At 36.4% G+C, this 13,994-nt stretch overlaps 1 protein-coding gene across 4 annotated transcripts in view; it reads left to right on the forward strand.

Annotated features, from left to right (window-relative positions):
• cacna1ea (calcium channel, voltage-dependent, R type, alpha 1E subunit a) overlaps positions 1-13,994 on the forward strand; it is a 92,291-nt gene that overhangs the window by 56,600 nt on the left and 21,697 nt on the right. For 3 of the 4 annotated variants that reach the window (XM_065248445.2, XM_065248451.2, XM_065248446.2), the window contains exons 18-31: positions 1,464-2,267; positions 2,889-3,142; positions 3,312-3,420; positions 3,523-3,652; positions 6,008-6,067; positions 7,853-7,959; positions 8,278-8,289; positions 8,395-8,491; positions 9,769-9,929; positions 10,118-10,252; positions 10,386-10,587; positions 10,714-10,878; positions 11,091-11,204; positions 12,638-12,727. In XM_065248445.2, coding sequence (XP_065104517.2) covers positions 1,464-2,267; positions 2,889-3,142; positions 3,312-3,420; positions 3,523-3,652; positions 6,008-6,067; positions 7,853-7,959; positions 8,278-8,289; positions 8,395-8,491; positions 9,769-9,929; positions 10,118-10,252; positions 10,386-10,587; positions 10,714-10,878; positions 11,091-11,204; positions 12,638-12,727 — 2,440 coding nt within the window. The remainder of the gene's footprint in view (positions 1-1,463; positions 2,268-2,888; positions 3,143-3,311; positions 3,421-3,522; positions 3,653-6,007; positions 6,068-7,852; positions 7,960-8,277; positions 8,290-8,394; positions 8,492-9,768; positions 9,930-10,117; positions 10,253-10,385; positions 10,588-10,713; positions 10,879-11,090; positions 11,205-12,637; positions 12,728-13,994) is intronic. The other variant, XM_065248450.2, reaches the window with a different exon arrangement.

A 13,994-nucleotide genomic window follows, 5' to 3' on the forward strand; every position in this document is an offset into this window, starting at 1 on the left:
ATCTCTATACCCGTTTTCACTGTCCTAAAAACGGGCTGATGTATTCCTTGTTTTATGGAGTCCCTTCTTCAGAAATACATGACAAGTTCTGATTGTGTAGCTCGTTTAGTGTGTTGTGATTCAACAGCAGTTTAGCTTAGCAGAGCCGTTTGAGCCAAAGCTGGCGACTGACGTATTCCTGTGGGCGGAGTTTAGTCAAAAATATATATTTTTTTATTTTTTTATTTTGAAAATGACCATTGTTTGCTAGACAAGACCCTTATGCTTTGGTTGGAATCGTTTGGAGCCCTTTGAAGCCGCATTGAAACTGCAATTTTTAACTGCATTGAAACCGCAAACTGTTGAGGTCCACTAAAGTCCACCATTTGGAAAAAAAATCCTGAAATGTTTTCCTCAAAAAACTTAATTTCTTCTTGACTGAACAAAGAAAGACATAAACATTTTGGATGACATGGGGAGTAAATTATCAGATTTTTTATGAAAGTTGAATATTCCTTTAAAGGGTTAGTCCATTTTCTTAAAAAATAAATCCAGATAATTGACTCCCCACTCAAGTCATTCAAGATATCTATGTCTTTCTTTGTTCAGTTGAGAAGAAATTGAGTTTTTTGAGGAAAACATTCCAGGATTTTTTTCATTTTGGACTTTAATGGACCCCAACACTTAACAGTTTTAATGCAGTTTAAAATTGCAGTGTCAAAGGACTCTAAACGATCTCAAATGAGGCATAAGGGTTTGACACAAATGGGTGTGTGACAAGCGAGCGCGACCTCACGTAATTGCGTCGAAAAGTCACGTGTTACATATATGAAACGCACATTTGCGGACCATTTTAAGGAATAAACTGACACAAAGACATTAATTAGTGTCATTTGACATACAACAACGTCAGAACGGTCCTTTTTCTCCACACTTGTAAACACTGGGGCGTAGTTTCGATACGTTTACGTATTACGTTATATTACGTGAGGTCGCGCTCGCGAGTCACAGGACTGGAGGAAGACGAGAAGTTGTGGTTTAAAAGTGCATATTTTTTATTATTCTTGCCAAAAATGGCAATCGCTTCACTATATAAGACCCTTATGCCTCGTTTGAGATTATTTAGAGTCCTTTGAAACTGCAATTTTAAACTGCATTAAAACTGTTAAGTGTTGGGGTCCATTAAACTCCATTAAAATGAGATAAATCCTGGAATGTTTTCCTCAAAAAACATAATTTCTTCTCGAAATAACAGCGGAGGAAACTTTTATAATTTGAAAATCCTATCACACCAAAGACATACAAGAAACTAGGAAAACTGGCTACAGTAAACTGGTCTTTTCAGCAGGGTAGAACGGGTTGAATACTAAACTGTTTAGGAATACAAACGTGCACGTATTGCTTGCAATATATCGTAAACAATAGTTATGGAATGGTTCGACCGTCATCCATCTTATCGTGGTTCCTCTCTTTCTCTCTCTCAGGAGAAGACGACGCCCCTACCTGTACAGGAAGCGTGCAATTCATCGGAGCCGTGCAGCTTACTCCTTCGAGGACTCTGAGAGCCTCGCTAATGCTCCTCCGCTCAATGCCTCTAACTCTTTCATGTCCAGGAGGGAGAGAAGGCGAAGGTTGACCATGTCGGTGTGGGAGCAGAGGACCAGTCAGCTGCGCAGACACAGGCAGATGTCCAGCCGTGAGATTCTTTTCAACAGCCCGAGTGAGGAGCAAGATGGACCACCTGGTTGCCAGCTCAACCAGAAACCCGGTTTGACCCCCTCCAACAGCAAGAAGCGAGCCAACGAGACCTCTGCCACCACCACCACCACTCTACCAGAAGGCACTTTAGAGCCGACCATGCCCATGGACATGCCTTTGGATGATCAGTCTATTCCAGAACCCCCTTTGGCTATTCCAGAGCCCCCAGTCACAGAGGACACGTCCCTCCCAGAGCCCCCAGTGATGCTGAATCTACCCCCACCAGAGCCCCCTGAATCAAAGACCTCACCTGAGGCCACCCTAGATGTCAACAACCATTGCTCTAAACTGAGCGGGAACAGGCGACAGCGGGCAGTCCGTAAATACAGGCCACCTGCGACGGGGGACATGCTTACCCCAGATATGGGGCCCAGGCCCAGACGGCTACGCCACCGCGAACCTCACACGGATGCTAGGGGAAAGGAGATGCAACAAGGTGGCACTGATCAGAGGCCTGTGACCGAGGGAGATGAAAGAGAATCAAAGGATGATAGAGAGATCAGCACTGAGAGCAGAGTAGCTGAACAGAGGTGAAACATAGCGATTTGTTGATTTTTTATAATATGTTATATTTTGGGGACTACTGTAGGACATTTAAACATACCTTACAAAAAACAATACTGGTCTTGATACGAAACAATGGGATTAGTCTATTTTCTTAAAAAAAATCTAGATCATTTACTCACCACCATGTCATCCAAAATGTTGATGTCTTTCTTTGTTCAGTCGAGAAGAAATTATGTTTTTTGAGGAAAACATTTCAGGATTTTTCTCATTTTAATGGACTTTAATGGACCCCAAAACGTAACAGTTTTAATGCAGTTTAAAATTGCAAAAGGACTCTAAATGATCCCAAACGAGGCATAAGGGTCTTATCTAGTGAAATCAAGCCTCAGCAAAGAAAAAGTAACACAAAAGTAACTAAAACGTAACGTAAGAATTACTTTCCATGAGGAGTAACTAAGTAACGGAATTAGTTACTTTTTTTGGAAGTAACTTAATATTGTAATGCATTACTTTTAAAAGTAACTTTCCCCAACACTGTTGGTGCTCCATATCATCATGTCGTTCCACACATGGTTGGAGTGGTACATATGGGATCCAAAATCATTATTTTCTGCTTTTTTTAAATGCTATATTTTTAATCGCAGGCAGAACAAACCAGACACCTCTGAACCATCCGAACCGAAATCAACCGTTAATTCACCCCACAAAAAACAAGATTCTGAGCCTGCAACACTTCAGCTCACAGATACACTTCAGCAGTCCCCACAGACCACTACTGGTGCCGGCGAGACAGATAAAAACCACCACGGGTCCTTAAAGGAGAAGACCTCTCTCAATACCAGCATCGCCATAGAAATGACAGATACTCAAGCACCCATGGAATTGATCTCGATTACGGGTTTGAGAATTTATGCTGGTTTGTGGTGACCTTGCTAGTTTAATTTAAGTTTATTCTCGTTTAAATTGTGCCATTATTCAACATGATCAGTAGTGGTAGGTGTTGCATGTTTCAGTATTGACTATCTTTCGCTAATTGCTAATACATAGGCCATGCATACATTTTGCAGGTAATAGCAAAGTCATGGAGGCATCTAAACTGGAGAAAGAAGAGGAAAACCCAAACGCACCCAAAGCCCCTCCACCCGTCAGCATGTTCATCTTCAAGCCCGACAACCCGTAAGGCTGGACGTTTGTTGAGCCAAAGCTGTATTTAATATTTTATATATCTGTCTCTCTTGTTCTCTTTCTGTATGTCTCTCATCCTCATCTCTTTCACAGGGTCCGCAGGGCCTGCCACTACATTGTCAATCTCCGTTATTTCGAGATGTCAATCCTTCTTGTGATCGCCGCCAGCAGTATAGCCCTGGCTGCCGAAGACCCAGTCAACACAAATTCGGAAAGAAACAAAGTAAGAATCTCCCTCTGCTATGGCAGTGTTTGTGTATGCGACTGATATTTGGGAATATTTGTTAATTGTTTGGTTCAATAGCCCAATTCTTACACACTTAAAAAAATATAGGGCCCTATCATACACCCAGCGCAAAGTGTTTTTTGCTAGTTTGAGCCCGACGCAGTTATCTTTTTCACTTTCAGCGTCACGTTGTTTAAATAGCAAATGCATTTAGGCCCATTTGTGCGCCCATGGGCATTTTGGGCTGAAAACGAGGTGTGTTCAGACGCATTGTTGGTGTGTTGCTATTTTGAGGCAACTACAATAGACTACGCCGTTGACCAACTAAAACCTGCTCTAAAGTCAATGGCGCAATATTGTTTTTGTTATTTAGAGAGCGCGTTAGTAATATGCGCCTATAAACGAGACGACAACATGCGTTTGCTTATCACACACATGGATGCGCAGCAGCACACAAACGTTTTTAAATATGAAAGATTAAAGGATTAAAATGTAAAAAAAAATTTATTGAGTCTCTTAGACAAATGAGGACGGTTTACATGATTTTAGAAGGCGTGAATAGCTGCTTCACCTTTAGCCTGGTAAACTGATTTTTTTTGCTTTTAAAAGCTGATAATATTGCATTTATTTTGATTATTTATTTTAATGCTTCCCCATGTATTTATTGTATATGATGACTTTATACCTTTGGATATGATGAGATGAGAAACATTTTTAAGTAATATTTTACAAAACATTCACGGCGCTGTCCTGAGTGCTGAAACTTTTCCGCTCTCCCCATGTCAGTCCTTCCAGAAAAACGCAGAGTTTTTTGTGATTGTTAAGGGCAAAAATCCTTGATCTTGTGACACATTTTCATAAAAAATACGATGGAATATGCAGGATATTTATGCAATTTTATGCAATAAAATTGCGGGAACTTGCAAAAATTGCAGGAACTTCCAAAAACCTGCGGGAACTTGCAAAAACTGTGGTTGGATTAAAAAGAGATGAAAAACCGTGTTCACGTCGCGTAATTACGTCACTTCATAACGTTCCCATGGCAACAGGGGGCATGGCTGCGCTTGTGTGAAGTAAATGCAACAATTTTCAACTTTCTACTAAGATATATGTGACTTTTTGCTACGGAAATGTGGGGATTATGAAATTATGCAAGCCCCCCATATTTTGCGCACAAAAATCTGCAATTTATGTGAAAGTGTGGCGTATTTGAAAAAATGCTTCCCCCGCATAAATATGCAGACTTTGGATGATAATGCATGGAATCATTCGATCACATAATTGCATTTTTCTGGAGGGACTGACATGTTTGTAAATTCTCCTGTTTGTTACAAATAAAGTATTTGTACTTATGCATTACAACATTTTTTTGAGTATATTTGTAAATTATTCTGATAACATATTTTTTTTAGATTACAGTGATCATGCATCATACTTTATCAGCAATTAAAACTGCTTAATTTACTGGAGTATTATCATTATCATTACTAAAATAATGACTTTTAAAGAGAACCAAAGCTTAAATTACAAAAATGATCATTTCAATAAATAAAACACAACGCAATTTTTTTAACATCAATCTTACACTGGTGGTCCTCTTCCTCTTCTTACAGTTTTTCTGCGTACAAATTCCGCCATGTAAATAGGAATTTCACATTGGCACAAATGCAACTGGCTTTTAAAGGGGATGGGAGATGATTTTCATTGGTTTATGCATGTTACGCTCAACACACACCCATTACTCATAACGAGAATAGGAACAACCCTTTTAGACTGTGAGCCAGGCACAAAGACCATTTTTCCATAGTTAAACTAGCAAAAGTGGATTCGGACACGCCCTAAGTGCACTTGCGCCGTGCGCTTTATACCATAAAAACTGAATTGATTTCTGATTGTCTGATTTAAAAAAAATTATTTTCTGGCAGCAAATCAAAGCAATCAGAATCCAAACCTGTCCTTCTGATATTGTTCCCAGAGGGTCATGAAGTGTTTGCTGTTGTTTGCAAGCAAATATAAATACGATTTTTGTTGCAGGTTTTACATTTCCCCAGTGACAGTGTACCAGCTGTATAAAACCCAGAAACTAATTGCTTGCCGAGTCTCTTTTAGAGTTCTTCAGATGTTGTATGCATATAATATAAACTATGCTGTTGATTCAGAGAGTAACTGCAGGTGAGAGTGATGTCACTACTGTGATGTCATCAGGTAGACTTATCATGTATCCTGAGAATAGTTGCGTTCCTGTACACTTGTTTAAATTTATGACGAAGTCTAAATCCTATGTGTGCTGTAGTCTCAGTGTGCATGTTCACCAGGGTTGATCCTGTTTTTTCTTTGCTTTATGTTCAATAGGTGCTGCGGTATTTTGATTATGTGTTTACTGGCGTCTTTACGTTTGAAATGATAATCAAGGTGAGTTTTTTTGTCTGTCCTGTGTGTTTTTGTTTACGGTCTCAGCTCAGGGAAGGGTGATATAGGCATGTCAGGAATTCGTGTACACAAGAAGAAACCAAACCACAAATCTACACATCTTTTCTAAATGTATAAATATAAAATAAATAAATAAATATTTGTATTTGGAAACATAGCACAGATGTTTAGACCCAGCAGTCTGATAAAATTTGGTAAAGGTGTGACAGAATGTACCTGGTCAAGTTATTCTATATCAACAACAATATATTTGTATTATATAATTTGATTTACAAATTGCATGAGTGGACTGAATAATAAAGCCGCAGGCAATAAGAGACCAGAATACAGTAGATGGGAGCTTTTTCAATACTGTTCAGTACCAAAACATCTCAGGTGAGATCTCAAAAAGCTGCTTTAAAATATGCAAATGACCGAGGACATTTTTAGGCAAAATCTAGTAAAAGAGAGACTATTGAGATGCTGAATTATACAGCATGGTTTTGTTTTTTAATTATTTTTAGTCATAATAACATAAATTCAAATATTACATTTGTGTTACTATTATTGTTTTATATTATACACTATTATTTTAAAATGTGAAAAGTATTACAGTAGTAAGTAACCCCTAAATATTAAACAGCAGTGAATGGTATTATATTCTATTTTAGGGCTTTATGTTATATTATATAATGCAAACAAATTATATAGTATATAATGTATAGTATATTATTTGCAATGAGGTCCAATTAGAAGCACGTTTAATTTTATATTTGTTTTATTTTGTGATCATTTGTGACGCTGGACCACAAAACCATTCATAAGTAGGATGAGTATATTTGTAGCAATAGCCAACAGTACATTGTATGGGTCAAAATCGTTGTTGTTTTTTATGCCACAAATCATTAGGATATTATGTAAATATGAAGATATTTGATACATTTTCTACTGAAAAAATATAAAAAATTGTTTATTATTAGTAATATGTGTTGCTAAGGACTTCATTTGGACAACTTTAAAGGCAATTTTCCTCAATAGTTTTATTTTTTTTTGCACCCTTAGATTCCAGATTCTCAAATAGTTGTATCTTGGCCAAAATATTGTGCAATATAAATCTCAATTTTTAAAAAATGGACCCTTATATCTGGTTTTGTGCCTACACTGCAAAAAATGACTTTCTTAGTTAGTATTTTTGTCTTGATTTAAGCACAAATATCAAAAAATTCAAGATGCATCTAAAATGTCAAGATGCATTTTCTTGATCAGCAAAATATAAGAAAATAAGTCTAGTTTTAAGACAAAAAAATATCAAATTTAAGTGAATTTGTGGATTAAACAATCAAAAAAATCTGCCAATGGGGTAAGAAAAAAAATATTTTTTCTTAAACACTTAATTCAAGAAAAATTCAAGGAAAATTTGCTTACCCCATTGGCAGTTTTTTTTTTTTTTTTTGCTTGTTTTATACACAAATTCACTTAAATTTGATACAATTTGTCTAAAAACTAGACTTATTTTCTTAGGTAATTTTGTTCATCAAGAAAAAACATCTTGATTTAAGAATTTATAGACATTTGTCCTGAAAACAAGACAAAAATACAAAGTAAGAAAGTCATTTTTTTGCAGTGTAACAGAAGACCCAAGTGAGTAAATTGAGTAAATTATGACAGAATTTAATTTTTGGGTGGACTTTAAAATACCTGTAATTTAATGAATGTTGGAATAGGAAAGTCTGTCAGTGAAATCTTAGCTAAAACTCAGATAAACTGAATGTCATTTGTTTTCCTCAGATGATTGATCAGGGCTTGATCCTTCATGACGGATCTTATTTCCGTGACCTGTGGAACATATTGGACTTTATAGTTGTGGTGGGAGCTCTAGTAGCCTTCGCTCTCACGTGAGTCAAGTTCATCCAAACACAAGAAATTACAAGCTGTTTGTAATTCTGTAAAAAAGGGAGTTTTAACCGCAGTGTTTATTGTTGTGTATTCATTTATGAAATCCCATAATGCTGTGTGACAATGCCATAAGTTACCGTACATGAGTAAAATCATTTCAAATGAGAAATGACGCACATATTGATGTTAGCGATTGCTTTCTTTTCTCTGTTGTGAGTTTATTTATGTGCTCATTGAAAAGCTCTCTGGTTCAGAATGCTCGTCTGTTTCTTGTTTGTTTCTCTGTCGGTCTTCTTGTGGCTCACCGCATCTGACAGGAATGTGATGGGGTAAAAACACTCTCTTGTGATTTTGTGTGACTGATGTATAGTAATGTGTATGTGTGTGTGTGTGTTTGTTTTTATAGTGTTGTAACATGTTTTTATTTGATGTAGGAGTAACACAGGACGAGACATTAAAACTATAAAGTCGCTGCGTGTGCTCAGGGTTCTACGTCCTCTCAAGACAATTAAAAGACTTCCCAAACTTAAGGTAACATTAATGTAAAATATCGCTGACCAATTGAATCAATAAACAGCAAATAACTTAAAACCAGTTGTAGAAATTATGTTAAAAGACACACAGCAAAAAACGACTTTCTTCCTTAGTATTTTTGTCTTGTTTTCAGCACAAATATCAAAAAATTCTTAAATTAAGATGTACTTTCTTGATAAGCAAAATAATTTAAGAAAATAAGTAGTTTTTAGACCAAAAATATCAAATTTAAGTGATTTTGTGCATAAAACAAGCAAAAAAATCTGCCAATAGGTTAAGCAAAAAAATCTTGAACATTTTTCTTAAACACAAAATGTAAGAAACATTTGCTTACCCCATTGGCAGATTTTTTTGCTTGTTTTATGCACAAAATCACTTAAATGTGATATTTTTTGTCTAAAAACTAGACTTATTTTCTTGGGTCATTTTTCTTAAATTCTTACATTCTTAAATGAAGATACTTTTTCTTGATGAGCAAAAGACCCAAGAAAATAAGTCTAGTTTTTAGACCAAAACTACCAAATTTAAGTGATTTTGTGCATAAAACAAGGGAAAAAATCTGCCAATGGGGTAAACAAATTTTGTCTTGAATTTTTCTTGAATTTAGTGTTTAAGAAAAATGTTTAAGATTTTTTTGCTTACCCCATTGGCAGATTTTTTGCTTGTTTTATTCACAAAATCACTTTAATTTAATATTTTGGTCTAAAAACTAGACTTATTTTCTTGGGTCATTTTGCTGATATTTTCTGATATTTTTACTGAAAACAAGACAAAAATACTAAAAATTCGTTTTCTTGAAAATAATTTTTTGCTGTGTAATTTTATTCTTTGTATTTTTATCTTGATTTCAGTAAAAATATATAAAAATTCTTAAATCAAGAAAGCTGAATTATCTTAAAGCAAAATGACCTAAGAAAATAAATCTAGTTTTAAACAAAAAATATAAAATTTAAGTGAATGTGTGTTTAAAACAAGCAAAAATATCTGCCAATGTGGTGAAAAATCTTTTTTGAAATAAATGTACTTTTTTCTTAAATGGTTAATTCAAGAAAAAAATGTTCACTCCATTGGCAGATATTTTTGCTTGTTTTAAGCAAACATTCACTTAAGTTGTCTATTTTTTGTCTAAAACTAGATTTATTTTTTTAGATCATCTTAATTTAAGAATTTTTAGATATTTTTACTGAGAACAAGAAAAAAAAACGAGGTAAGAAAGTAATTTTTTGAAGTGTACTTAACATTCCTCCATCATATTCTTACTGAATTTTTCCCAGGCTGTCTTTGATTGTGTGGTCACGTCGCTGAAGAACGTCTTCAACATTCTCATCGTCTACAAGCTTTTTATGTTCATATTCGCCGTCATCGCCGTGCAGCTTTTCAAAGGGAAATTTTATTACTGTACAGACAGTTCCAAGGACACAGAAGAAGAATGCAAGTAGGTGCCTATTAAAGCTGCAGTCTAATTATAAACATAATGCTCAAATTTGTACCGAGCGGTACCACCTGCTCTGAGACCTCAAATTTTGCTGAAATGATGCAGAAAATGTCAGCTGTGCTGTGAATAGAAGGATGACATTTTAGGAGCACAGAATTGTATAAAATGTTTCTTCCAATGTTCTGCAGGGGTTTCTACATTGATTATGACAAAGAGAAAAAAAAAGAGAAACGAGAGTGGAAAAGACGTGATTTCCACTACGATAACGTCATTTGGGCCTTGTTGACTCTCTTCACCGTGTCTACTGGGGAGGGCTGGCCGCAGTAAGAACAAACTGTTGTTTGGTTAAAATACATATCATTTAAACATAGGACACATATGAATCAACACGCATCAATGTATAAGTCATCGTCATATATAGTTTTGCTGGAAACTGACTAATGTTTGGTATTGTAGAGTTCTGCAACACTCTATAGATGTGACGGAGGAGGACCGGGGACCCGTTCAGGGGAACAGAATGGAGATGGCCATCTTCTACGTCATTTATTTCGTGGTCTTTCCCTTTTTCTTCGTCAACATATTTGTGGCCCTCATCATCATCACCTTCCAAGAGCAAGGTGATAAAATGATGGAGGAGTGCAGTCTGGAGAAAAATGAGGTGAGATGCACACTGCTGTTGTGTTTTGAAATGGATTGCCATTTAAAATATATACAGTGAATGACATTTGAACCTTTGAAAAGAACAAGTTTCGATTCCTGTCTTACTGTATTATCTCTCTCTTAGAGGGCTTGTATCGACTTTGCTATCAGTGCTAAGCCTTTGACCCGGTACATGCCCCAGAACAGGCAGTCCTTGCAGTACCGGCTGTGGCACTTCGTGGTATCGCCCTTGTTCGAGTACACTGTGTTGACGATGATCGCCCTCAACACCATCGTCCTCATGATGAAGGTCAGTCGTTCTGTCACAGGTCCATGTGATTAGGAAAGTCTGATGTATGAAATGTTTAGCAGAATCAATGAAATCAATGCTTTTCGTCCATGTCTGTTAGCTTTGAGCGCATTCCTATTCAGTATGATCTGTTCCAGGAAGTAATGGTATCCCAAAAGGAATGAATAGATAGATCGATTAAAATGACACATTTCTCTATCTCTGTTTGGTAGCACCACGAGCCTCGTCCTGAAGGTTATGAAGATGTCCTAAAATATCTAAACACTGCATTCACTGTTATTTTCTCTGTGGAGTGCGTTCTGAAGATCCTGGCCTTTGGTTTAGTGGTAAGCACGTACTGCAAATGCACTATATTTCATATATCGGCCATAACATTATGACCACCTGCTTAATATTGTGTAGGTCCCCCCTCCACTACACCTTTCTACAGTATCTGAACCAGCATTGACTTTTTCAGCAATTTTAGCTGCAGTAGCTCCTCTGTTGGATCGGACCACACAAGCCAGTATTCGCTCCCCACGTGCATCAATAAGCTTTGGCCGCCCATGACCCTGTCACCGGTTCACCGGTTTTACTTTCTTGAACCGCTTTTGATAGGTACGGACCACTGCAGACCGGGAACACCCCACAGGAGCTGCAGTTTTGGAGATGCTTTGACCCAGTCGTCTAGCCATCACAATTTGGCCTTTGTCAGTCGCACAGATCCTTAAGGGGACCGAGGAACTCGGAGGTATTGTAAACCGGAAGTGCACATTGAATAGCGCCAGCTTCGTCAGATAGCGTCTACTTCAAAATGCAAAATATACGTTAGCAGCCAAGGTTAATCCTTAATGATTTGGCACAAATATGATGTTATTTAATTTTAAACTATGTGAGTGGCGCTGTGTGGCGCGACAGGGATTTGAACAACTTCCTGAGTCACAGCTGGGCGGCGCCGGTGTGCATATACTCATAGAAAACAATGTGTTCAGTTGATTTAGAACGGCGCGGCGCTGAGCGGCGCGGCCGGTGTGCGATCCCCTTTACGCTTGCCCATTTTTACTGCTCTTACACATCAACTTTGTGGACAATTGTAGTTGATGTGTTAAAAGCAGAAAAAATCGTCCAACAGAGGAGCAACTGTAGCTGAAATTGCTGAAAAAGTGAATTTCTGATAGAAAGGTCTAGTGGAGTCCATGCCCCAGATGGGTCAGGGCTGTTTTCATGGCAAAAGGGGAACTACACAATATTAGGCAGGTGGTCATAATGTTATGGCTGATCAATGTATATTTACTAGGGCTGTCAAAAGATTAATCGCGATTAATCGCATCCAACATAAAAGTTTGTGTTTACATAGCATATGTGTGTGTACTGTGTATAAATATTATGTATATATAAATACACACACATTCATGTATATATTTAAGAAATATTTGCATTTAAATACTGTATATACATTTCTATAATTTATATTATATATAAATATAAATATTTTATATATAAATATAACATTTTTTTCTTAAATATATACATGATTGAGTGTGTATTTATATATAAATAATAATTATACACAACACACACATATATGTTATGTAAACACAAACTTTTATTTTGGATGCGATTAATCGCGATTAATCTTTTGACAGCCCTAATATTTACATAAATATAAATTGTTTATTTACATAATATATATATATATATATATATATATATATATATATACATATACATGCAGTTGAAATGCATTTTCGTAATTCTGCATCACTTTAATGTCTTTCAGAATTATTTTAGAGACACATGGAATATATTTGATTTCATCACGGTTCTAGGAAGCATCACTGAAATTTTGGTTGACCAATTTTCTCAAAAGGTAAAAAAAAATCTAATCTGCATCTTTTCTGATTTGTACACGATGTAAAATCTCTTGCGCACACTGCAAAAAATGACTTTCTTACTTAGTATTTTTGTCTTTTTTTTTCAGTAGAAATATCAATTTTTTTTTAAATCAAGATGTATTTTCTTGATAAGCAAATGACCTTAGAAAATAACTCTAGTTTTTAGATAAAACATAACAAATGTAAGTGAATTTGTGCTTAAAACAAGCAAACAAATCTGCCAATGGAATAAGGCATTTTTTTCTGGAATTTACTTAATACAAGAAAAATTCAGCAAAAAATGTCTTATTCCATTGGCAGATTTTTTTGATGTTTTAAGCACAAATTCACTTACATTTGACATGTTTTGTCTAAAAACTAGACTTATTTTCTTAGGCCATTTGCTCAACAAGAAAATACATCCTGATTTAAAGGAACACACCCATATTTTGGGAATTAAGCTTATTCACTGTATCCCCTAGAGTTAGATAAGTGCATACATACCTTTCTCATCTCCGTGCATGCTGTAGCTCTCTCTGACGCAGCCTCCGCTAGCTTAGTTTAGCACAAAGACTGGGAGTGAATGGCTCCAGCTAGCAAACTGCTCCCAATAAGTGACAAAATAACACAAACATTTTCCTATTTATGTGTTGTGATTTGTATAGTCACACCGTGTACAAATAACAAGGTCATATGAGAGACAGCCATCTTTTAACAGTATACATACTGGGAACTATATTCTCAAAAGGCGAAGCACTGCTACATGGGCGGAGTGATTTGCTCGCAGCACCTGAGAAGCCCCCTGGTGAGGAGCAGAGAGTTCGGTCTAGGGATCCATAACGATTGCGATTAATCTATTGCAGAATAAACGTTTTTGTGGCAGATGGCAGTGTCTCATATGACCTTGTTATTTGTATATGGTGTGACTATACAAATCACAACACATAAATAGGAAAATGTTCGTGTTATTTTGTCACTTATTAGGAGCAGTTTGCTAGCTGGAGCCATTCACTTCCAGTCTTTGTGCTAAGCTAGTGAGGGCTGCGTAAGACAGAGTTACAGCACGCACGGAGATGAGAAAGGTATGTATGGACTTATCTAACTCTGGGGGATACTGTGAATAAGCTATTATTCCCAAAATGTGGGCGTGTTCCTTTAAGAATATTTAGATATTTCTTCTGAAAACAAGACTAAAATACTAAGTAAGAAAGTCTTTTTTTGCAGTGCAAATAAATACTACCCACAAACTAATGCAAAAACCTC

This window comes from Paramisgurnus dabryanus, chromosome 11 (genome assembly GCF_030506205.2).
Source record: "Paramisgurnus dabryanus chromosome 11, PD_genome_1.1, whole genome shotgun sequence".
Lineage (NCBI taxonomy): Eukaryota > Metazoa > Chordata > Actinopteri > Cypriniformes > Cobitidae > Paramisgurnus > Paramisgurnus dabryanus.